Source organism: Callithrix jacchus, chromosome 8 (genome assembly GCF_049354715.1).
Source record: "Callithrix jacchus isolate 240 chromosome 8, calJac240_pri, whole genome shotgun sequence".
NCBI lineage: Eukaryota > Metazoa > Chordata > Mammalia > Primates > Cebidae > Callithrix > Callithrix jacchus.
Genome location: NC_133509.1, coordinates 107,251,954 through 107,278,785, shown reverse-complemented (window position 1 = coordinate 107,278,785; position 26,832 = coordinate 107,251,954). Strand labels below are relative to the sequence as shown.

General features: G+C 43.8%; 1 protein-coding gene across 12 annotated transcripts in view; it reads right to left on the bottom strand.

Annotated features, from left to right (window-relative positions):
• Positions 1-26,832, bottom strand: part of RGS6 (regulator of G protein signaling 6) — a 635,569-nt gene that overhangs the window by 197,740 nt on the left and 410,997 nt on the right. For all 12 annotated transcript variants that reach the window (XM_035260909.3, XM_035260914.3, XM_009006271.5 and 9 more), the window contains exon 3: positions 5,654-5,753. In XM_035260909.3, the coding sequence (XP_035116800.1) occupies positions 5,654-5,753 (100 nt within the window). The remainder of the gene's footprint in view (positions 1-5,653; positions 5,754-26,832) is intronic.

Sequence of the window (26,832 nt, the reverse complement as noted above, 5' to 3'; positions counted from 1 at the left end):
CCAAATCTCAATTCTTGTCTTCTGTGCACCCATATGACAAACACCATGTGGAAGCTGCCAAGGCTGGAGGCTTGTACCCTTTGAAGCCATGGCCTGAGCAGTACCTCAGTCCCTTTTAGCTATGGGTGAAGCAGCTGGGACACATGGCACTAAGTTCCTAGGCTGCACACAGTAGTGGGGCCCTAGACCCAGTCCAGAAAAACACTTTTTCCTCTTAGACCTCTGGGCCTGTGATGGGAGGGGCTGCCTTGAAGGTCTGTGACATGCCCTAGAGACATTTTCCCCACTGTCTTGGCAGTTAACATTTGGCTCCTCCTTACTTCTGCAAATGTCTGCAGCCAGCTTGAATTTCTCCTCAGAAAATGGTTTTTTTCTTTCCTACTGGTTCAGTCTGCAAATTTTCCAAACTTTTATTCTCTCTTGTGTCCACAGGTGTCTGGTATCACCTCTTGAACACTTCCCACCTAGACATTCCTTGACAGATACCCTAAATCATCTCTCTCAAGTTGAAAGTTCCACAAATCTCTAGGGCAGGGGGAAAAATGCTACCAGACTCTTTGCTACAGCATAATGAGAGTTACCTTTGATCCAATTCCTAACAAATTCCTCATCTCATCACCATCTGAGACCACCTCACCCTAGACTTCATTGTCCATATAATTATCAGTACTTTGGTCAAAACCATTCAACAAGTCTCTAGGAAGTTCCAAACTTTCAGACATCTTCCTGTCTTCTGAGCCCTCCAAGTCTCTGGGAAGTTCTAAACTTTCCCACATTTTCTTGTCTTTTTCTGAGCCCTTCAAACCGTTCCAACCTCTACCTGTCACCCAGTCCAAAGACGCTTCCACATTTTTTTTTTTGAGACAGGGTCTTACAGTCTGGAGTGAATTGGTACAGTCTCAGCTCACTGCAACTTCTGCTACCCAGGCTCAAGTGATTAGATTACTAATCACTTGAGTAGCTGAGATTACAGGTGTGTACCACTACCATTGGCTAATTTTTGTACTTTTAGTAGAGATGGGGTTTCACTATGTTGGCCAGGCTGGACTTGAACTCCTGACCTCAAATGATCCATCTATCATGGCCTCCCAAAGTGCTGAGATTACAGGCATGAGCCACCACACCCGGCTGCTTCCACATTTTCAAGTATCTTTACATCCATGCCCCACTCTCTGGTACCAATTTACTATATTAGTCCATTCTCATGTTGCTAATAAAGACATACCCAAGACTGGGTAATTTATAAAGGACAGAGGTTTAATTGACTTATAGTCCAGCATGGCTGGGGAGGCCTCAGGAAACTTAAAATCCGTGGCAGAAGGGAAAGCAACCTTCTTCACATGAAAGCAGTAAGGAGAAATGCAGAGCAAAGATGTAGGAAAGCCCCTTATGAAACCATCAGATCTTGTTTGAATTCACTAACTATCATGAGAACAGCATAGAGGTAACCATCCCTTTCATGATATGTGGGAATTATGGGGACTGTTATATAACTCCAGATGAGATTTGGGTGAGGACACAGCCAAACCATATCATCTACCTTCAGACTTGAATCAGAATCTGACTACTTCATACATCTCCAGTACTAATAGCTTAGTGTATTAGGCCATTTTCACACTGTTATGAAGAATACTTTAAGACTGGATAATATATAAAGAAAAGACAATTTATTGACTCACAGTTTCAGATGGCTGGGAGGGCTCAGGAAACTTACAATCCTGGCAGAAGGTAGAGGGGAAACAAGGTATGTCTTACATGACAGCAGGAGAGAGAGAGAGAGCAAGGGAAAATGCCACACTTTTAAACCATCAGATCTTGTGTGAACTCACTTGCTATCATGAGAACAGCATGTGGGAAACACTCACATGATCTAATCATTTACCACCAGGTCCCTCCCTTGACATATGGAGATTATAATTTAAAATGAGATTTGGGTGGGGACACAGAGCCAAACCATATCACCTAGTCTGAGTCACTATTTTAATAGTAGCCTCCTATCTGGCACCAAAAATCCTCCATCCCCCAGGGAACTCTGAATACAATAGAGTGATCTCATTGAAAGGTAAGTCAGAGCATGTCAGGCCATGTGCAAAATCCTGCAGTGGTAAGAGGCTAAGTGATCTAGCTCACCATTCTCATGTGGCTTCATCCCTGCTCTCCTTATTTTCTTGACTCTATTTTAGCTGCCCTGGCTCCTCCTCACAGATCCTCACTGCTCCAGGAAGTCTCCCGACTTGGGCACTGAGCTCTGGCTGTCTGGAATGCTATTTCCCTCAATATCCATATGATTCAGTCCCTCATCTCCTTTCCATCTTTACTCAAATGTCATCTTCTCAAGGAGCTCTTCCTTGAATACCTATTCCAAAATTGCAACATTCAAAACTCCCCATCCTTTTTGTGTATTTTATTTTTTCTCCTTGGCCTTTATCACTACCTAAAATTCTGCAAGTTTTCCTTACTTATTTCCTCCTCTACCAGAATATAAATTCCATGAGGGTAGAACTTTTTATCTGTTTCATTTACTTCTGAATCTCAAGTCCTTAACAATGCTTTGAGAATAGTTAACACTCAATAAATATCTAAACGAATAAATAAAAAATGAATGACCGAGCACATTGTAAAAAGAACCAGAGGAAATTTTAGAAATAAAAAATAATGGAAATTACATACCTAAAACCTGGATTAAAGGGATAATTAGTTTTCAAAGAAAGGCAGGATATCAACAAAAGGGAGATATTTCATGGCTCATTCATGAGGCTAGCATAAATTTGATACTCAAACCAGCAACTATGGTAAGAAAAACAACAGACCAATGTGGCCCATGAAAGGGATACAAAAATCTTAAACAATGTTATTGAACAAAATCTAACCATGTGAAAAATAATATAATAAAATTACATACAGAATATATATGTATAATATATATAGTAAAATTCCATTTACATAAATTTTTACATTAGAAAACACTAACAATACAAGTATCCTTCATTACCCAAATCTATGTGGGATCTATTTTGGACTGAATGTGTCTCCTCCAAATTTATATGTTGAAATCTAATCCCCAATGGCATTAGGAGGTCTTTGGGGGGTTTATGAAGGAGCACCCCTCATGAATGGAATTATTACCTTATACAGAGAAGCCAGAGAGCTATCTAGCTCTTTCCACAAAATGAGGATACAACAAAAGTCAGCAGTCTACAACCTGGAATGGGCTCTTACTAGAACTCATGATGGCAACCTGATCTCGGACTTCCAGCTTCCAGAACTGTGAGACATACATTTCTGTTCTTTATAAGCCACCCAGTGTAAGGTGATTTGTTCTAGCAGCCTGAGCTGAGTAAGACAGAACCTTAGTTCAAACAGTGACATTCTGAATAATGAGTTGGGATACTTATGAGTACTTGAACTGGGTCCATTTATTTTTTAAGTTAATATACAGTAATATTGACTCTGTGTGTATGTGTGTGTGTGTGTGTGTGTGTGTGTGTGTCTGTGTGTGCATCCTGTTCCATGAATTTTTGTTGTTGTTGTTGAGACAAAGTCTCGCTCTATAGCCTAGGCTGGTGTGTAGTGGCACAATTTCGGCTCACTGCAACCTCTACCTCTCCCAGGTTCAAGTGATTCTTCTGCCTCAGCCTCCCAAGTAGGTGGGACTACGGACACACACCACCACAGCCAACTAATTTTTGTATTTTTTAGTAAAGATGGGGTTTTGCCATGTTGGCCAGGGTGGTTTCAATGTCCTGATCTCAGGTGATCCACCCCACTCAGTCTCCTAAAGTGCTGAGATTACAGGCATGAGCCATCATGCCCAGCCTGTTCCATGAATTTTGGCCTGTAGAGAGAGTCATGTTACCATCACCGCAATCAGTACAGGGAAATGTTCTATCATCTTATAAAACTCCCTCCTGCTGTTTTTTGTAGCCACACTTGCCCTGCAACTGCCAGTCTATGGAAATCACTGAGCTATTCTCTATCACTGTAGTTTTGTGATGTATAGAATGTTGTATACATGAAAGCACATAGCATGTAACCTTTGAGACTGGCTTCTGTCACTCAGAAAAATGACCTAGAGATTAATCCAAGTTGCTGCTGGTATCAACAGTTCCCTGGCTTTATTACTGAGTATGGAGAGAAAACAGTTTGTTTATCCATTTTCCCCATTCATTGAAGGACATTTGGGTTGTTTTCAGTCTTTGGAGATTATGAATAAAATTGTTATATTCAGTATACTTCAAAAAAAAGTTGCTATAACCACGTACATACAAGTTTTTGGGTAAACACCAGTTTTCATTGCTCTTGGATGAATACTCAAGAGTGGGACTGCTGGCTCATATGGTAAGAACATGTTTAACTTTGTAAGAAAGTGCCAAACTATTTCCCAAAGTAGCTGCATGATTTTGCATTCCTATTAGCAATATGTGAGAATTCCAGTTGCTTCACATCCTCACCAGCACTTGCTACTATCAATATTTTTATTTTTAGCCATTCTAAAAGGTATATAGTAAAAACTAAGTCCTTCTGGTTACTGAATTTTGAAAAGCATATAGGCAGATTAAGAGATTTATCTCAAATGTTATCTTAATTTATTTGGTTACTTGTTTGGATAGCAAAAGATACATGCCTAGGTAGTAAAACTATGAAGAAAACAATGAATTGATTAGTATATGAGGAGATAATGTTTAGGGAAGTGGATGTAATACAGTAGATACCAAGGGGGCTCTAAGAGATTGATAATATGTTCTTTATAAGGCAGGATGGCAGATACATGTGATGTGTTTTATTATTCTTGAACTGCCCACGTGCTTGATATATTTCACAATACAAAATTTTAAAAGAAAGATGAACACACAAAACACAATACAAGGAATGAAAAATATTTTAAAACCTCTTCCAGGACTTCAAGTATGGTGAGTTAAAAAACTGAAAATAGAAGCATTTTGTAGAATTTGAACATAGCACTTTCTTTGTTTTAGGTATAAGTTTTAATTTGATCATTTTTTGGTCCAGTTAGCTTAGATTCATCATATGCTTTTACTCCTGCACAATTGTCAGCGTAGTTATTCAGTACCTTGTCTATAAACTGCACTGTGCCACTGCTGTGGCTAGTGCTAACAAAATGTAAAGTATGTCCTTTGTTCTCAAGGATCTTATAAAGGACCTGGGCAAACAAAACTAATAACCTGAAGTACATCGTATCATACACTGTTAAAATCTCTCAGTGAGTCTCTATTAACATTAGCATTCTGTGTTCAATAAGGCTTCTTTCATTCCCCATCCCATCCCCTTAGCATGTTTTTTTTTTTTTTTTTTTGAGAGACGTAGTCTTGCTCTGTCACACACTTTCTTAAAAACCTGTTTAAACTTAATTTCTTTAATATTTCGGTGCTTGTGTATATCCCACAGGCAAAGTTTCTAATGGGCCACTTTATTAATGGGCTTATTTATTTCCAGAGGCCTCAATCTACATGCACTTGAACGGCTGCTCATGGTAAAGTCATTCTTAATGATAGGCAACAAGTAGCTTCTTCCTAGAACTAAGACTAGGATGGAACCCGAGTCAAGAAACATTCAGACATCCCATCAGGCCACAATCTAGACTTATAACTCTTTGGTAGTTCTGATTGTTACCAGCCCCGGAAGGAGGTGTTACCTGTGACAACACTGGGGATTTTGGAGAGAAAGCTCTTGACTGTTCTGATGGGCACACCCCCTGTCTTGTCATCTTGCATCTTTGTAATGATGTCTTCAATCTGAAAGAGGTTCAGAAAAGAAGTGTTATTTTCTCCCATGATATAATCGTAAATGGTACCTTTTTAAACAGCCCAAATGTGTAAACTTGGACATCAACAACATACCAGAAAAAGCTCCCATCTAATCCTTCAATAAATACAGTATCGGTATTTGCTATCTACCACATGCTGGGTATAGGGAGGTCTGAGGTATACATACAGAGCCTAAGTCATGTCCTGGAACAAGTTCCCAGTTCAACAAGGTATGGAGGAAGAAATATACTAGGATTCTTGATGGGATCCAACATATAATTTAATATGAATGTGATCACAGTCTCCTTCTTTCCCAAATTGGGTTTATACATAGGTTGAAACATATGAGATTTCTACATTCAACCCCCACTCCTTCCACAAAGGTAATTTCTTATGGTTCAATCTAATATGTTGACATAGATTAACATGCTGCTATTGCGAATTGCAGACAGGGCTACCTTTGGGATCAGAGAAGAATACATCTAGAGTCACATGAGAGAAAACAAGACATGGAAAGCTCTGATCTGAAGAAGCTGGAAAACAGGTCTCAGTGGTCATAAGTGGTGATGTGTGGATAGCTATTTGAGCCCGTACTAAGGTGGTCAAGGACAGGATCTTCTTTTGGTAAGACCAGGCTAACAGGAGAAAAGATCACAGTGAGCTGTGACATCTTACTGGGGAAAACAGAACAGAGAATGAGGATGGACTGATGAGGGTGTAGGTGCCTCCTACACCAATTTTTAGCTAATAATTTACAAGCCAGAGACATTTCCTGATCAGAAATATTCAGAACAGGGTACAGGAAAATTTCTGTATTAAGGACAGATCTTTTTGTTTGGGGAAGGGAGAGCAACTGAAGGGGAGAAAATAATGTTTAGTATTTTCACGTTTTATTTTCCTAACCAATAGAAATATCTTCAGAACACCAGGATGGAGTCTCTGAATGAGTCCTTAATAGAGGTTCATAAGGCTAGAAGTGAGTCTTACAGCTCACTTATTCTAACACACCACTATTGCAACTTGATGTTAAGTGATTTACTCGAAGATGTATGACTAATAACTTGTTAGAGACAAAGTTAGGGCATGGCATGACATCATCATCAGCACTAGCAGCCAAAATATGTTAAAAATTTATTATGTGCAAGGTACGATTCTAAGCATTATAACACATTATCCTGTTTAGTTCTCATAATTACTTCATGACACAGATTCTACTATTATCTCCACTTTTTCATATAAAGAAATGAAATTTAGTGAGATGCATCAATCAGGGTAGGGTGGATTAAGTTATGGTAGCAAATAAACCCCCAAATGTCAATGGCTAAGCACAAAGGTTATTTCTGCTACATGTCTAACTCATGCTACATGTCTAGTGGAGGTTAATAGGGGAACTCTGCTCATTGGAGTTATGTCACCTTGCATGTTGCTGGTCACTGTGCCAGAAGAGAGAATTCTGGAGAGTTTCTCACTGGGTATTACACAGTATAATCCAGAAGTTACATAAAGCATGTTTGCTCACAATCCTTTGGCCAGAACTGATCACATAGCATCGCCCAACCACAAAGGAGCCAGGGACTCAACCCTCTGGGTGCCAGGAGGAAAGGGGAACTGAAGATCTGTGATGAACATGAGTGACAACTGCAGAGGTTAAATAACCTTTGCAGGGTCACACAGCTACCCAGGTGTGCAGCCAAGTTTGAATCTAGCCATAGATCCCAGAATGGCATCTAACCCGAGCCATTCTGCCTACCAGTAAGATTCCCAGAAAATCAGCCAAGCATGGAAACCATTCTCACTGGATTCTTCTGGATTACTCTAAGAAGTACCAAAAGTGAAAAAGAATCCTTAGCTTCCAGCCCTTCAGAGGGTAGATGAGTGTCATGCTAAAAAAAAAAAAAAGTCATTCTCTGAAGACCTGAATTCTGTTAAACGAAAACTGAAGAGGGGGTTTTATCGTAATTCATGTTAATAATCTCAGTTACTGCTGGCCTTTTGTCTCCTAAACTCAACCCAACAATTGAGAGCAGTCTGAGTATTATCTGATAGCCAAGGAGAGCTATTCCTAGAAAAGTGGTCACATTTTCAAGGTAAGTTATGCATTTGATGTAGCATATTATTTGAAACCAGAAGTATCAGTTACATTGACGGTTTCTATGAAAATGGCCAGAAAAATCATTGAGAATTGGAAGGAGTCCAATAGTTTGAGTCAGGTAGACCCCTGAGTGGACCTTAGATGGTAATGATTTACACCTCTGCTGCTGTTGGCTGGATTTGAAGGACTGGCTCTGTGACTTCTTTTTCCTCCACTCAGTTTAGTTATCTCACCACACAACTGAATCTTAGAAGGCTCATTTACTAAAGAGGTCCTGTCTCCTTATGTTGGCCCCTAATGAATGACGTACTAAGAGGTACATCATTCATCAGGGGTCACAGCTAGATCAAAAGGACAATCCTCTCCACTAACAGACAGGAGACTACACTCCAGGAATAGTCTGCAACATCACAGTTGTGGAAGAAGGAATGATTGACCCTCAATTTCTGACTCTGCCACGGTATTAATAGATACCTGAATACTTGCCCTGGTCTCATGGTGAGCAGAGTCTACCTCTTCTCTTTTGGGTTTGGCCATATGATTTGCCTGGCTACTGGGGTATTATCGAACATGATAGAAACAGAGACTTGCTGTGTACTGCATGGCTGTAGTTACTCTCTTCTCTTGCCCTTTTACCATGAGAAAAACATGCCTCAGATAGTTGTTATTCCAAGAAAGATGAGAGACATCTGGAGCAAATGGTACTGAACCCATTGCTAGATCAGCCAAACTCAGCTGGCCTGTAGACTCATGAGTAAGAAATAAATGCTTATTTTTGTAGATCATGAAGTTTTAAGTGGTTTGCTCTACAGCAAAATTATGACACAACAAGGCTCTGAAAAAAAATGCATTTATCAGAAATTTTTGAAGCCACAACAAGTACTTGGCAATCAGAGTCAGTGAATTGTAGAATTGGTGTATCTCTCAATCACCCTTTGTAAGAATGCAGATATTCAATTTGTTACCACCCATCTATTTAAAAACTCTTAGGGACTACATATGCTATTTAGGCAGTCCATTCCTTTGTTGTGTCAGACAAATTTTTGGTGTTGTTGTATTTGATTCTTGAGCACAGTCCACTACAATATCAGCTAATAAGGCTCTCTGAAATTCCTTGTCATGGCTTCTGGAGAATTCCCAAGAGTGCAGATCCAATGAAAATTACAAGTGGGCTCTCAGGAACTGATAAAAATAATTACAAATCTTTTCTGAACATCTATTTTATGATCGATACTGCCCTCGGTATTTAAATATTTGATTCTCCAGTCATAAAAGTTATTTAATAAAGACACTGAAATTGAGGCTCAGAAAGGTTAAGCAATTTGTCCAAGGTCAAACAGCTAGAAAGTGGCAAAGCCAGGATTCCTACTCACATCCTCCTGACTCCGACGTGCAGCCCAGTTTAAAGTTCATCTTCTATTTCTCAGACATTTACAAAAACTTGTGTACAACCCTTCCCTGAGTAGTGTGACTATTAGGTTCATCAATGAGGGCAGCTCCTGGAAGGTAATGTTCAGAGGCATGAACCCAGTGAGTGGCCCAGAGACAGGCCAATCCTAGGAACCTTACTTCTCCTAGCGCCATATGCCAAGGTTACTGCTTTGTTTGCTGTGGATCCCAGGGTGAGCTCCAGTGGAGTCTGGAGTTGGCCCCTTACACTATACAACCCATTAAGTCTTGAGCTGAACTTGGCACCCAAAGAAAGCTTTTAGTCTCAGTGCCACCTGGTACACTCCAAATTCTTAACCTTTTTGCCTCTATTATTTTTAATTCATTTCTGCCTTGCTGGACAATGAGTATAATTTATTTTACCTTACAAAAGGGGCAACTCTTTGTCTATGGCCTTAGTAGTTGATTGAAAATACAAAACAGAGGCGTATATACATAGCCTCTCATCTCCCTCCTTAGATTCAAAGCCTTTTTTTAAAGGCAGAGATTATAGTTGAGCTTTCATTTTCATTTTCTTAGTTAACATGAGTTGAGTATCCACTCTGGGCCAGGTGCTGCTCTAAGAGCTTTACCTTATAAACTCACTGAATTCTCACAGGAGGTAGATTATTCTATCCCCATTTTATAGACAAGGAGACAAAGATTCATCTTTGTGTCTTCAACCAAAGCCTGCCAACAACCTTTTCAGACACAAGGCACTTAATACCATTTGCATTGAAGGGAAAGTTTAGCACAGGCCTAAAAGGGCAGAGGAGGATGCAGAGAAATCGATCCAGATAATCAGATTCTCAACCATCTCATGATTTATTTCTTCCCAGTGAATGCTGCTGTCTTGCTGTGCAGCGTTCTCTCCCTTTGTCCCATGGGTTTGGTTAGATTTATCTTTCACTGGTAGATCATGGCTTCTGGGTCAGGGATGGGGTGATGGGAAGGTACAGAGACTTATGTTTTCCTGACTGTTCAGTTCCCTCTAATATCTGATACCTTTTGTTCCTAAAGAAGAGCAAAATCAATTCCCCAACATCCTTTAAGATGAAGTTCTGTGTCATTAGGAAGGCTGTTTGGACTTAAGGGTCACTGTGCCAATCAATAAGCAGGTGGCCCTTATCTGACAGCCAAATGATGCCGAGAAACCACTTGGCCAGCTCAGCTGGTTCTGCCTGGAGGGGCCAAGCCATGGGAACATCCTTCTTCAAGGAGCTCAAAGCTCAGAATTGACAGGCAGGTAAAACATTCTTCCAAACAGCAGGGCACTGGAAACCATTATGCCACAGAGTGGGTTTTCTTTTAAATGAGAACTGCATAAAGGTAGATATAATTCATCGAAATAGCCCCAAGAGTGTGTGAAGGGAGTGAGGAGAAGCAATCTTCTCTTTACAAACCGAAGCCACAGACGAGCAGTAGGAAGAACGTGGGGAAGAACCCAGGAGACTGGCTGGCCTCAGCTTTTCCCACATGCTGTGTTGACCTGGGACAAGTTGCTTCACCTCTCTGGGCTTCACTTTTCTCATCCCTACAGTGATAGGCCTGGTTGCTAAACTGAGGTTTCTCATTCTCAAACTGGAGAGACTTCTCTAGCTTGACAGTTTGAAACTGTCTGTGAGGGAAGGGCAGGACAGGAAGCCAGGTCTCTGGGCTCTTCTCCACGCTGTCTGTCTTACCAGGTGGGTTCACACAGAACACGTCCCTGCACTAGGAGGTGCAAGGTGGGGGAAGAATGTTGGGCAGGACTGGGGAGTTTCTGATGTTTCCAGAAACTGCGCTGGGCAGATGTCATCAGAAACCAGACAGAGCTCTGACCCAGAGAGGCCCTCACACTGCTCTTTCTCCATCAGCCCACGCCCCTTGTCTCTGCTTGTACCCGTGACACTCCTAACAGAAATGACAAAGGGCAATATTAATTTTGTTTCTATAAATTAATGATCCAATGAGCTCATTTATTTAGCGCCTTCAATTTTTCCCCAGTGGAGACTTTAAAAACTTAAAGTATAGCAAACTATAACGTGATTTTTTAAAAAAATCCACCACGACTTCGACAAAGCAGCAGAGAGTATGCCTCAAGCATGAAGGTTCTTTTTACTGAAGCATTTCATCTTGACTTTGCAATCAATTGCTTGTTTCTAGCTACTAATGACCGTCACTTCGGAGTCTGCCTTTCACTAAAGACCCCTTCTGTTTTGGTGTCTGCAAATGAGTGAAACTGATTCCTCGGACACCATCTTATCAGCCTAGAGGCAGAAATCTGAGCTGACTAATGATAATCATATTTCTTAATCCAAAATGTGCACGCTTCATTGTACAGGCTCTGCCCCATATGTGTTTCAAAAGATCAGGCCATTTCTTTTTTAAAGACACAGTGTGTTGCTATTTCCGACTTTTGCATGTGTTCGGGTTATGTACTGGCTTAGTGGACATTCACTGAGCACCTCCCAAGTGCCAGACACTGTGTTCATTTCCACAGTTACGCAAATAGTAGAAGACAGAATCTGTTCTCCTTCCTCATGGACTAAAACATTTCAGAGTGACTTGGGGATCTAGGCTTAGGGAGTTAAGGCTGTGTTTGAGGCTGAAGAGCTAAGTATGGGTTCCAAGGAGGCTGGAAGTGAAACACTAAGGAATGCCCCTGTAGGCCCATGGAAGGAAACCATCACGGCTCCCTTCCTCTTTCCCTGCCTCTTTTATCATCCCATTCAAAGGCTGTGACTTCAGTGGCACAGGGGAATTTGGGGATTCCACTTGCTAACTATGACAACGATCAAAATGCCTATTAATTTGTTTTCGGCTAAGCCTATGTTTGGATTGTTGTATCTGTTTAGAACACTTTGAATGGAAAGTAACAACCACAATAAATCCAACTTCCAAAGATGGGGGCTGATATTTTCCACATAACACACAGTTCATATGTGGGTGGTGCTGACATGTCTGCAGAAGCTCGAATCTACAAACACCACCATCCTGGGTGTTCCCTTGTGGTTGCCCGACAGCTGCCCAGCTCTAGTCATCCCTTCTCTGTGAAAGGTGGGAAGTGGGGAGGGGGAAAAGCTGCACTCATTCCTTTTATCAGGGAAAGTACATTCCTTCCTAGAAGACCTCAACGGATCTCTGCTCAAGTCTCAGGCCAGAGCAGGGTCACATGCCTACGCTGAGCTGCACAGGAGGCGGGGAAGAACGTACTTCACTTTTCCAGCCTCTATACCACACTTCTCTTTCCATCAGGGAAAGAGAAGAATGGAAATGGGTTAACCCTATAACACTGTCTGCCACGAGACCCTGTGTTAAAGAACACTCATATAGGATGGTTGGGCAGGCCCTGAAGCCTCTCTGATCTGTTTCCCACACTGCAGCCTGTATGATACTCTTAAGAGGGAAAATCTGAGGGGAGGGATAGCACTAGCAGAAATAACTAATGTAGACGACGGGATGAGGGATGCAGCAAACCATCAGGGCACGTGTATAACTATGTAACAAACCTGCAGGTTCTGCATATGTATGCCAGAGCTTAAAGTATAATTTAAAAAAAAGGGCCGGGAGTGGTAGCTCAAGCCTGTAATCCCAGCACTTTGGGAGGCCGAGGTGGGTGGATCACGAGGTCAAGAGATCGAGACCAACCTGGTCAGCATGGTGAAACCCTGTCTCTACTAAAAATACAAAAAATTAGCTGGGCATGGTGGCGCACGCCTGTAGTCCCAGCTACTCAGGAGGCTGAGGCAGGAGAATTGCCTGAACCCAGGAGGCAGAGGTTGCGGTGAGCCGAGATTGCGCTATCGCACTCCAGCCTGGGTAACAAGAGTGAAACTCCGTCTCAATAAATAAATAAATACATAAATAAATATAAAAAAGGGAAAATCTGATCATTTAACTCCCTTACTTAAAATCTGTCCATGGTGTCCCAGTGCTTATCCTGTTATAAGCTCTTATTAAACCCTCTATCTTTTCTCCACATCAACAATCGCTCTAATTTGCATTTATATCTCCCATTGGAGTGTTTCTATCTCCTGTTAGAGTCCTAATAATAGGTACTCAGTAACTATTTCTTGAATGACTATATCAATGAATGAATGAACAAATGAATGACATGAGTGCTATATTCTTAAAGAACTTTATCTTAGATTCCAGCATTCAGTGAGACTCAATATATTAAAAGGGTCTTAGGGGTGGTGATGTCTGCAGTTGACAGTAAATTTGTTATTTACACTTAAGATCATTTTGCTTTGGGAATGCGTTCCATAAACAAAACTCTCGAGATTTCATGAACCTTAGCAACAATGTTCAAGGTAAAGCTCCAAAGGCATCCATGTACCATTTGAGTGGGGAGCCAGTTCCCCGATGTACTGTGCCTGACATTACCCAGGGGCAGTAGTACCAGGGCAGATGGATGAGGCAGCATTATTTGTTTTGTCCCCTAGCAGCTTACTTTTACAGTTTTCATATTGCCATATGGAGTGCTTCATAAATTACTTTTATGGAAAACATTTCATTTTCTTTCATTTAATTGGAGAGAAGAGCAGACAAGAATGACCTTCTAAGTCTGAGATCAAATGGCTTGTTGATACCTTAGGAAAATGTCTTTCCCCTAAGCTTGGCTAGAATAGCCAAGCCTTAGAAGGCATCATCTTTCTTGTTTAAGAATCTGTTGTTTGCTTTGCAATGTGAGTGGAACAATTTCTTTGGTCAGGCCCTGGACTGAGGAATCTCTGACTGCAGACGGCCAGCAACAATGTAGATGAAGACAATAGATATTGGCCAATGAAACATCCTAGCAACTGCAGAAGACCTAAAATCCCTTCATTCTAATCTCCTCAAGTTACCTGAATTTGAGTGTGTCATCTGCTTCTTGTTGGGAACCATCCCTCCTTTAAAGAAAAACATGCTGATATTTGAGAAGGGTAAATTGCTCAAGGCCAAGTGAGACTGTTGGATAAATGAGATTATTGGCATGAACCAGAGCTGGCTCCCTGGATCACCACACCAGCTGGCCAGGGCAGCTGCCAGGGAGGCCTCAGCTCACCTAAGGCTTTAGCTGAGTGGAAGAAGATGCAGAAAACAGGGCCATGCCATAAGCAATAAAGCTTAATACACACTAGTAGAAGGCAGAAAAATGTTCCCCCAAAAGATATCCCTGTCCTTATCCCTGGAATCTATGAATATGTGACGTCATATGGCAAAGGGACTTTGTAGATGTGATTAAGTTTAAGGACCTTAAGATGGGAGATGACCCTGGTTATCCAGGGTAGGCTCTGTGAATCACATGAGTCCTTGAAAGCAGAAGACCTTTCCCAGCTGTAGTTGGTTAGAGACAGATGTGATGATGGAAAAGGTGTCAGATAGATGAGACTTTGCTGATTTTGAAGATGGAGGAAGGGGCCACAAGCCAAGGAATGCAGGTAGCTCCTGGAAGTTGGAAAAGGCAAGAGAACAGATTCTCCCTTAGGGCCTCCACAAACAGTCCTCTAGCACCTTGATTTTAGCCCAGTGAGATCTTTTCAGGTTTCTGACCTTCAGAATTATAAGATAATAAATTCATGTTGTTTTCAACCATTAAGTGTATGGTAATTTGTTATAGCAGCAACAGAAAATGAATACACATAGTGATAACCATCCACTAGCAAATCTTTGGCTAATCAGTATGCCATATTGTTTCCAAAACAGATTCGTATGCACCTTTTCCTTTTGCGCAGGCAGGGGGTGGATTTCACCAAACTCTGTGGCTCTCTCTTCCCTTCTGAACAGCTTAATGGCCAAACCAATCATCATCCAGGACCTGTGGCAGCCCGCTTGGGAAGATGTCAGGGATGATGATAGGAAAGATGCCTGTTTATGAATACTAAGTCATTGCCTCCATGGCATTTTCAATACTGCGTTTCTTTGGTTTATCCGGGATCAATTAGATGGGTGGCTTAGAGGTTATTTCTGGGAGATTTTTTTTTGAGATCGAGCCTTTCTTGCCCAGGCTGGAGTGCAGTGGCATGACCTCAGCTAACTGCAACCTCCACCTCCAGAGTACAAGTGATTCTCCCGCCTCAGCAGCCCAAGTAGCTGGGATTACAGGCGTTCACCACCATGCTTAATTTTTTTCTTTTAAAGACAGAGTCTTGCTTTGTCACCCAGGCTAGAGTGTAGTGGTCTGATCTTGGCTCACTGCAACCACCCAGGTTTAAGCAATTCTCCCACCTCAGCCTCCTGAGTAGCTGGAATTACAGGCGTGGGCCACCATGCCCAACTAAGTTTTATATTTTTGGTAGAGACGACGTTTCGTCATGTTGGCCAAGCTGGTCTCGAACTCTTGACCTCAAGTGATCTTCCACCTTGGCCTCCCAAAGTTCTGGGATTACAAGTGTGAGCCACGAAACCTAGCCTCTGGGAGCTTCTTAATTGGGTTACAGTAGCCTATTTAAGCATCACAAGCATAAAAAAGCAAAGATCCTTTTTAATTTCTCATCTCACATTTTACCCAGCCACATTTGTAACCCAGCTCACCAAGGAGAATTGTATATGGAATACCATGTGGCACCCTAGCCCAAATAATTCAGCCAGCACTGTGACAGGCTGCACATTTGAACATAAGGCCTTTAATATTAAGGTTCTACAGAAACATTCAAGTTCTAACATACATATCACTTTTCCCTTACCGCTGCAGAGAAGTCAATAACCTTGTTTCCAAAGAAAAACATGTCCATCTAGTGTCCTGGACTATTACTACTATTGCTTCTTCCTGGAAAAGGGCAAGGGACATAAGATCTTGTCCTCCCTCTGACCCCTAGACTCTAGGATCACTCATCCTTTCTGGTTTACTTCCTGTCCAACCCTTCCTCAAACCAAACAAGTGAACTAGCAACTAGAGTGAATTTGAGGGCTTGGAATAATTGATGTAAATTATTTCTTCAGTGAAAACCTGCTATGACTTCCTATGGCTACAAAATAAATGCCAAGTTCACTACTATGGAATTCAAGGTCCTCCATCATTCGGCTTCAACCACCTTTCCAGCACCACCACTTCTTCCAGCCCATTTTGCTTCTGGACATACCTATCTGCAAACCCCTCCTAAATCTGCCCTTGCTGGTCATGCTCTTCATCCACCCACAACAAACACACCTAGATCCTTGCCCTGCTTCTAGGCCCTGCTCAAAAGCTACTTCCCCTAGGAAACTCCTCCTTGATATTCTAATACCTGCATCCATGTGTATTATACATGTTGTTATGGTTTGGCCCCGTGTCCCCACCCAAATCTCATGTCGAATTTTAATCCCCAGTGTTGGAGGAGACGCCTGGTGGGAGGTGAGTGAATCATGAAGGTCGACCTCCCCTTTGCTGTTCTCTTGAAAATGAGTGAGTTCTCATGAGATCTGGTATTTAGAAGTGTGTAGCACTTCTCCCTTGTGCTCTTTTCTTCCTTCTGCAGACATGTAAGATGTGACTTCTTCCTCTTCACTTTCCACTATGACTGTAAATTTCCTGAGGCCTCCCAAGCCATGCTTCCGGTACAGCCTGTGAAACCGTGAGTCAATTAAACCTCTTTCCTTTATAAATTACCCATTCTCAGGTTCTTTATAGTAGTGCAAGAATGAACTAATACCCATGTCTATATTTTTTATTCCCATTTCCCATTCCAAAGCTGAGAGGCAAGAACCTGAATCAAGTGTTTCTCTCTCTGCTCCAATCACAAGAGCCACACACTCCTACTTAGGACCAATTTCATTTTCATTGTCTTTTTTTTTTTTTGAGATGGAATCTCGCTCTATCACCTAGGATGGAGTGCAGTGGTGTGATCTTGGCTCACTGCAACCTCTGCCTCCCAGGTTCTTCCAATTCTCCTGCGTCAGCCTCCCGAGTAGCTGGGACTACAGGTACACGCTGCCACACCTGACTAATTTTTTGTATTTTAGTAGTGACAAGGTTTTACCATGGTTGCCCAGGCTGGTCTCGAACTCCTGAACTCAGGCAATCCACTAGCCTCAGCCTCCCAAAGTGCTGGGATTATAGGCGTGAGACACTGCACCCGGCCACCAATTTTGTTTTCTCTGTTACTAAAGTTCTGCTTCTTTCCCTCTGGAACATTAACTTTCTGGAGGGAAGAGAGAGTTCTCATCTCTGAAGCACCCTTGATTCTCTACATCTGGACTGCATGAAACGGAAGTAGAGGATAGAAAGGTTCATACTTCTTCCCTAAAAAAAAAAAAATATTTCAGGGCAATGAGAGAGCCTTTCACAGTCTTCCAGAGTTCTGGAGAGAAGTGCATTTCCAGATGGAACAAGAAGAGTGAGAACAAAGTTTCCTCAGAAGCTGCAAAAACTGGAAAGCCTAGAGAAGGCTTAAAGAGTCTACATCCGAGGCTGTCATCCCCAGGCCCTCCCCTCTGCCTTCACTTTGTCTACATGTCAAAGTGCTGCCCCCAGATGGCCCACCTCGTTCTCTGGAGATCTTCCCAGCCTGCCTGAACCCGAGGGCCCTTGTCTGCCTTGCACAACGACCATTACCCTTCCTCCTGAGGGCTGCTCCTGCTGCCCCTCCCGAGCACAGCTGGCCATGATCCTATGCATTTGGGGCTTCCTCTGGCCCACTGGAACCTTCCCTAAGGAGCCTCCTTCTTTCTACCATTTCCTTAGATGGCAGCCTCCCTGCCCCAGATGGTGCCATTCTCTTCCCTGGGTGTTTTCTTTTCTCACTATGTCATTCTTCATGTTTGATGTCCCAAACTGCTCCATTGAGCACATAAGAGCCACCCCTTGGGGAAAGATACTGAGATAAATTATAGGGTAGAGAACCCTCCCCGCAATTTATAAGCAAAATCAGGTAGAAATGAGTATCAAGGTCAGCCCTGAAGGAGAAGCAGAGGAGAATAATCACTTATTCCAAATATAAATTATATTTGAGCACTCACCGCATCCTAGGTGCTGGGAAACTTGACAGGCAGGGCCCTTCCTTTGGTGCTTACTTAGAGCAGAGAGGCCCCTTGAGGATTTTAAATGACTTTAAAAAAGGAGAACAGTCCCCAAGGAGGCCGTGTGGAAGGAGGTGCAACCACAAGGCTGATTTCAAGAAATTCCTGGCTGATCCCAGCAGCACCTGAGCTCTAGAACCCCACAAGGGGCCCCAGGACAACTCCCTTCCTTGTGCTGCCTGAGGCCCAGCAGGAAGGATCCCCTTTTTGGTTTCACATTTCATGCCTTTCCTGCTGATTTTTAATGCTGCATCTGAACACACCAGCTCAGGCGCTGCTGCTTTCAGGAGTGCCTTTCCAAGTGACACCAGAGTGCTGCTCTGGCTCTGCAACTGACTGCCCCGAGACCACCATCTCATCTGGGGACTTGGGCTCCTTTTCCTCATGGTGTTCCTACACCATAAAATGCCCTCTGCATTGCCCAACTCCTCACTCTTTTACACAGAAGGAAGCATGACCAGGTCCCCACTGGTCTTTCTGAATTGGCTGGTTTCTTTACTGCCCAGCTCTTCAATCCAGCCACCAAAGGATTCAATGGAATAGGCTAAGGAGCAATGGCATTTTAGTTCTTTTGTACTGCTGTACCAAAATATCTTTGCCTGGGTAACTTATAAATAATAGAAATTTATTACTCATAGTTCTGGAGGCTGGGAAGTGTAAGACCAAGTCACACACACATTTGGTGTCTGGTGAGGGCTTGTTCTGCTTCATAAATGGCACCTTCCATGTGACCAGATGTGCTGGAAGAGCCAAACAGGCTTCCTCAAGCCCTTTAATAAGGGCTTTAATCCCATTCATGGAGGTAGAACACTAATGACCTAATCACCACCCAAAGGCCCCACCCCCTAATAGTATCTTTTTTTTTTTTTTAAGACGTGGTTTCACCATGTTGGTCAGGCTGGTCTTGAACTCCTGACCTCAGGTGATTTGCCCACCTTGGCTTCCAAACTGCTTGGATTACAGGCGTGAGCCACTGTGCCCAGTGGTGGCTTTCAACATATAACTTTCAGTAGGACACAACATTCTGATCACAGCAAATGTATATTTCATTCTCTATGCTGTACAATGATAATTACTGAAATATCTCTAATATCCATGAACTAATTTTATCAATTTTTAAAAGATAATAGTTTATTTCTCAAATGTATTTATTTTTTTAAAGCTAGCCCTATGTCTAAAATTTAAGTGAGCATGCAGGCAAAAGCTCTCAGTGCAGTGCCTACCACACAGTTGCTCGCTCCTCAATAATGTTCATTTCCCTTTCCTTCACAATTGGTTTTAATTTCATTTTCTATCTGAAGCAAATGAATAACCACAAAAGCTTCTATGGCTCCCTTCAGAAGCATGTGATTGGACCTTCTTTTGTGCTGCTCCCTGACAAAGCCCCAGAGGACAGCAGCTGGGATTGGAGACTCACGCTTTCCAAGCAGGTATCACTAAGGTCACTTCTAACATAACAAGCCCCACTTTGAATAGGTTTCCAACTATGTAGAAAATGATTATTTCATTAGCCAACTCTGCACTAATTCTGTGCTTCTGACATGGTTTGGCTGTGTCTCTACCTAAGTCTCATCTTGAATTAAAGCTCCCTTAATGCCCACTTGTTATGGGAAAGGCCTAGTGGGAGATAACTGAATTATGAGATCCTCTCATCTTTTTGCCTCTCCTTACACACACACACACACACACTCACTCACCCACACACACTCTCTCTCTCTGTCTCTCTCTGTCTCTCTCTCTCTCTCTCACTCTTTCTCTGGAGATGATACCTAATTATTTCCAAATTAGACAGCTTTCCATGAGCCAAACTGACCAATTTGACTTCTTGCAACTCTTTCCCCCATACTGTTCTGGTGGTAGTGACTAAGTCTCACAAAATCTGATGGTTTTATAAGGGTTTCCCCTTTTGCTTGGCTCTCATTCTTTCTTGCCTGCCGCCATGTAAGTTGTGCCTTTGGCCTTCTGCCATGACTGTGAGGCTTTCCCAGCCACATGGGACTGTAAGTCTGTTAAACCTCTTTTTCTTTATAAATTACCCAGTCTTGGGTATGTCTTTATCAGCATTATGAAAACTGACTATTACCCCTTCTCAGAGCAGCCTTATGTTTATCCACCTTATGTCCCAACTTCCATTACATGGCAGGACAAGCAGCAGGACCTTCCTGCCTACAGGTAGCACCTTGTCGAGGGGAGGCCCACATCTGCCTGGAGAAAGAATAAGCTATGCAGGCTCAGGCAAAGGTGTTTTTAAACTTCCAAGTTCTTTTCTTCCTGATCCTGAAATCAGGGACTGCAAGAGAAACTTATTTTTCATCCCCAAGAAAATGAGATTTGATAAAGCATGTATCTATCTGATTTAATTCTGATTTTAATCTAAGAAGGAACCCTGACTGACTCTGGGAAGCATTTGATGGACTGCAGGCTGCACATTGAAATTCAGTGGGATAAATACCAGTATCTGAAAATAAGCCCCTCGTGCCCCTTGGGAGAGCAAGAGGGTCATTTGCCAATCACTTCTGTTAATCACACAGATTAAAAGGTTTTTGTAGCTTGTCTCCCTGTAGCTCTTCTGCAACAGGAGGGTGAGCAAGTGCAAGGTGGAGTCTGCAGCATAGTCAGGCAGGGCCTAGGAAAATGCCTGGGCCCAGCTCCATTTAGCAGGAAGACAGCCAGCTCCATTTAGGAGTGCTTCCTACCACTCATTGAGCTGGCCAGGTCACCTCACTGCATGTGTTCTGATGGGGATGTTGCTGTCTACCCTACCCAGCCATCAGGAGAAATGAGAAAGGGCACCCAGCACCTCTGCTCTAAACAACAGGGTTCTTCTCTTCTCCTTCCTCTGCTCGTGGGTTAAGGAATTGCAGGGAACCAGGAGGTGGAGAGGAGGGATGTAGAGCTGAGAAACCACTGCATTTGAAACACTGGCCATAATAATGTGAAGAGTTTACCCCCAACCTAAGGAGAAAGGCTTTACAGGGGAGGGAGTGTCAGATAGGTGGTGGGGATTAGAGGTTAAAATGGGTGATATGGGTGGGGATCAATTCCAGAGCTGAGCCACAGCAGAAGCACTATGTCTCACATGTGACTTTCCTAATGGGGGCTGCACCTGCTTTGGGAAGCTTTGCTTGAGGGGCGCTATCCTACAACAACTCTTTGGGAATCCCCTTGTTATGGACTGAATTGTGCCCCATCCCAAATCTATACATTGAAGTCCCAATTTCCAGGACCTCAGAATGTGATTGTATTTGGAACGGGGCCTTTACGGAGGTAACCAAGTTAAAATGAGGTCGTTAGTGTGGACTCTGATTTCCTCACAAAGCGGGGGAATGTGGACACAGATGGGCATGCACAGAGGCAAGATGCTGTGAGGAGACACAGGGCAGAGTCAGCTACAGGCCAGGGAGAGAGGCCAGGAGCAGCCCCGGGAGGGAATCAACCCTGCCTGCATCTTAGACTTCCGGTCTCCAGACCTGTACACAATAAATGTCTGTTACTTAGCCCACCCTGTGAAACTTACTTGTGGCAGCCCTAGCAAGCTAATATACTCCTGAAAGGACTTTGCAGAGCATACACATTTTTTTCCCAACTCTTTCTGACTAACATGCAATGAAAACTATTTCCTCTCATCTTTTTTTTCTGTCCTCTCTTACTTCACCTTCCCCATTGCCTCTCCTTACACACACACACACACACACACACACACTCTCTCTCTCTCTCTCTCTCTCTCTCTCTCTCTCTCTCTCTCTGGAGATGATACCTAATTACTTTGAAATTAGACTGCTTTCCATGAGCCAAACTGACTAATTTGACTTCTTGCATATTGTTTAATCCCCAGTAAGCTACACAGCACAGTACTTCAAAGCGCGGTTTTCTGAAAGCCAGTACTCTGACTCATGTTAGGGGATAGGAATGAATGCCAGATTCCTTGACCAGATTTAAAACCAGGAGGGTCAAGAAAGACAGTGTTTCCTAGATTCGGGAGTGAGAAGTGTCATCAGTAAGGTGGTCTTTCATTTGTTTTAGGATGATATAAAGTAAGGAATAAATATAAATCCTTATACTTATGGTATAGACATATAGTTAGAACAGCACACAGTTTGAGAGATAAGTGATTTAGTAGCCCAAATAGAAGCTATTTTGCAATTGAGTCAACTGAAAAATTAGAATATAATACGGCAGCAAAAACCAAAAGGTTAATTTGATCTCAGGATGCATGAACAGAAACATAGTGTCCTGAGGGAGAGCTGGAGTTCCTTCATCTGCTTTGAGTTCACACTGAGGAATACCAAGCTCCCTTCTGCTGCTAGACTTAGCAAGACACATCCACAGGCTATGGTGATTACCAAAGCCAGTGACCTAGATTAGCCACAGGGAGAGGACAGTCATTAGATCTTCTCCTCAAATATCTTATCAATTTAAACCAAGCTTGTCCAACCCGTGGCCCACAGGTCACATGTGGCACAACACAAATTTGTCAACATTCTTAAAACATTAAGCTCATCAGCTGTCGTTGGTGTCAGTATATTTTATGTGTGGCCCAAGACAAGTCTTCTTCTTCCAGTGTGACCCAGGGAATACAGAAGGTTGGACACCCTTAATTTAAACAAAACTATAAACTGTGTAAAAAGCATGCTTGTTCTGTGAGCGCAGCTCCAAGCAAAGACGGTAGCCCTTGGCCCTTTCCACAGAGACTCAGGCTCTGCCAAGCTGTAGAAGCACCTGTTGAGCCTTGTCCCTGGGAGTCGCATTTTCACCTTAAAATGTAAGTCAGCCTGGAAGGGGAACTTGGTAGTCTATTAATCTAGTCCTCCCTAGGGTGAATTAGTCCCTCAGAGGAACTAACTCTCTTCAGGGAACCCAGAAAACAGGAGCACCCTGAACAAACAGGGACGGGGGCAGTCAGCAGGGGAGGAGGAAGGAAGGGTGGCCTGCAACATGAACTCTAAGGAGGGAAAGCCTAGGTGAGGGGCTGTATTGGTCTGTTTTCATGCTGCTAATTAAGACATACCTAAAATTGGATAATTTACAAAAGGAAGAGGTTTAATTGACTCACAGTTCTACATGGCTTGGGAGGCCTCACAATCATGGCGGAAGGCAAATGAGCAGCAAAGTCACACGGCAGCAGGCAAGACACAGCTTGTGCAAAAGAACTCCCCTTTAGAAAACCATCAGATCTCCTAAGACGTATTCGCCATCATAAGAACAGCACGGGAAAGACGTGCCCCTCGTGATTAAATTACCTCCCATCCGATCCCTCCCATGACACATGGGAATTATGGGAGCTACAATTCAAGATGAGATTTGGGTGTGGACACAGCCAAACCATATCAGAGGCTGCAGGGAGAAAGGGTGTGGGTGGCAGGTAGAAGCATGTGGGCGGCAGGTAGAAGCGTGTGGGCGGCAGGTAGAAGCGTGTGGGCAGCAGCTGGGTGGAAGCGCATCTCTAGAGCCAGGGAAAGCCTAAGGCAGCCAGATCCTATGGAGAGATGCTGGAGGGTGGGGAGACTCCTAATGGGGGTGTGGGGAGAGTCTCGTCTGGAAAGCCTTCCCAGAGGCTTCTCTGCAAGCAGTTCTGACCCTTGCTAGGTTTGCAGACATCACTTTCCTCTGAGGTCTCAGTCCCCTCGTGAATGAACTGGATGAGTTCCACCACGGAACACATTCCTGCCAAAAAATGTTTCAGATCAACATCCTTCATGTCCCTGAATTCTGAATGCCTCTGTGGGTGCAATTTGGGTTTCTGGGTGTTTTCAAGTCAATTCAGCCAAGCACCTTTTCCTCCTGCCATCAAGGTGATTGATGGTTTCATGGGGGAGGGGTGAAGAAGTGAGGGGAGAGGAGGGAGCAGAGCCTTGTGGCTTGTTCACCCTATGGCCTTAACCTCCCCACCGCCTGCCCTGCCAGCTTCCCCAGGTTTTCATAGGCTTCAAATGAGACATATAGGAAGGCTCTTTCAGGAGCTGGGAGGGGCTGTGCTTGGCCCAGCTCCCAGGCTGACTTACCCTCCAGAGAAGTGGGGTTTGGCATGAGCCTTGGGGGTGGGGTTCTGGCTTTGCAGCACTGGGCCTTATAGAAAAGGACAGCTCATTAAACGCAGGGGTGAGCACACACAAAACCCTTTTTGTCCCCACGGGGCCTCTTTCTGAACAGGAATTACATGCTGGCTTCAGACGTTCTCCTGGGGCATTGAAGACTCAGGGGTGGTGGAGGTGGAGGTTTAAGGGGAGGTTGTGGGTGAGATGGAGAAAGGCCTGCACTACCTGCATTTGTGGTAACACATGTGCAGTGAAGAGAGAGACAGACAACTTCGATTTGATAACTTCTGACAGATAAAAAGCCTTTGCCCACAGGTAGGTCATTTGGGGATGCAGAGATTTAATGGGAATGGAAATCTGGTGTGTGTATGTGTGTACTTGTTACCTTGCAGTGCTGGAAATAAATCTCAGCCAGTGGGTGTCTATATTGTGCTAGCTCCTCTGGCAGGAAGGGGGTGAGGGGGGTTGGGGAGTGTGACAACAAAGGTGCTGGCCACCCCGAGGTCATGGGTGTGATGGGGAGGGCCCTTTCCTGCTTCCTCTAGCACACAGTGTAGGTGCTGTAGTGGGGCCCAGACCAAAGCATTTCAGCTTAAGCCCCAAACGCCAGCTGAAGACAAGACAGTATACAGATTCTGTGACACGGTAAGTGGCTGGGAGGAATGTGATTCCAACAGTGGAAAGTGCCAACCAAGTAAACACAGCAGTGGGAGGTGCATGGAGAGGACAGAAGGAAGAAGGCCAGGGAGCTGTCTGCAGTTCTGAGCATTCACAGAAGCAGGCCTGACAGGACGCCCATCGGATGGGGCGGCCACAGCCTCCTCCCAGTGACATGCCCATGCCGGTCCCCCGCTTCCCTCATCTCTCCCTGGGCTGGCTGTCCTGCCCAGTGACTCAGGCAGGAGCTGATTTGCCTTCCCAACTGTCTGCTCAGGGTCTGAGAAGCTCAAGGACAAAGCCTCAACAAAACACCTTTACTTGACTTCATTTCACGATATTTCCATTTTCCCCCAGAAGTGATCATTTGCTGTGAGTAGTAGTTCAGTTACTGTGCATCCGCTAAGCGTATCACATTTCCCAAGGAAGGACAGATGAAGTAGGAATGGACACCTGCCCTGAGACCCACAGTGGGGTGGAGCCACATAGATCAAGAAGCAGCGTGGCTCCCCGTGGTGAGATATGGGTGTGAAATGCCCACTGCTGTGTTCTTCATACCATGAGGGGCGGGCTTTAAACTGCAAAGCGCCACACAGATTCAGCCCTGCCCCTAACCAGCTATATAACAATGAGGGAGTCCCTTCACCCCTATGCCTTCATTTGCTTCTGTCAAAAGAGAGGATTCCAATGACTTCTGAAATCCTCTCCAGCTCTTGCAATCTGACTTCCTCCTCCAAATATATGCAGGTCCCATCTCCCTGGGAGATATATGGGATCCTGTTTACCCCAAGGAAGGCTTTTCCCCAGATGCCCCTATCTCTTGCCACAGCCTCCGCCCTCTCCTTGGTAGGAGAGGAAAAAAAAGCTCACCTGAAAAGTGAGATGAGACAAGGAGAAGCGAGAAATTGGCCCTGGCTTCTTCCTGTAAGGAGCTGGGTGTTTGCAGAAGGTGTAGCTCCTTTCTGTTCCTGCCCCAGGGTACAGGGACCCAAGATCTTGCCTCCTGGGGTGAGGCAAGTGAGGCAGATGGTTGCTAGCACTGGACGTGAAAGTATGTCTCTACGCTGGGGTTTCTCATCAGGACGTCCCCTGTTCTCTGAGAGATCTGTTGGTGACAAAGGTGATGTTTTGAACTCAGTCTACCTCACTCCTCTCTCTTTTTCTTTCATAGGTTCCAAATTCAGATGGGAACCGGGGGTGTTATTAAATGGACTAAAACCTCAACAATAATCCTGGCATTCACAGCATGCAGGCAAACCTGCCGCCTGGACTGGAAGATTGCCAACTCTCTCTTTTTTGGCAAAGCTTTCAGGACTCTGCAAAACTCCTCTCTAGTTTGTGAGCCATCTGGAGCCAGGAGGAGCTTAGTTCAAGTTGTTCTCAAGGAGACCTGGTTCTGGCAGCAACCCACCGTGTCTGTCAGATGGTTTCCCCAGCCAAGTGGAAGCTCTCGGGCCACAGGCTGCACCTCCAAAGGAACTCGGGCTCAACAGTGTCTAGTCAGACGCTGAGCCAAGAGTCCCTCCAGTTAAATAATTCACAGGCCACATCTGGTTGTGTAAATACAGCCCTATCTAATGCGGGCTGACAGGTGATTTTACGCATCATTTAACTCTTTGCAGGGCTGAGGAATGCAACAGAGATTATATAATTGGAATAATTTCACATTGTAAACAGCTTTTTTCTCTAAGGGACAAAATATCGCAAACATGAAATGTAAAATAATAACGCATCTGGATAGCTCGTGGAGAAAAACAAAATCAGGTGTTTGTTACGATAATGATTTTTCACTTCTTCCCTTCCTCTCCTCCACTCAGGGTGAGTGGCCTTAAAGAAAGGTGTCCAAGGCCAGTAGGAGGTACCACCCGAGCTCTGTGCTGAAGAAACTACCTGG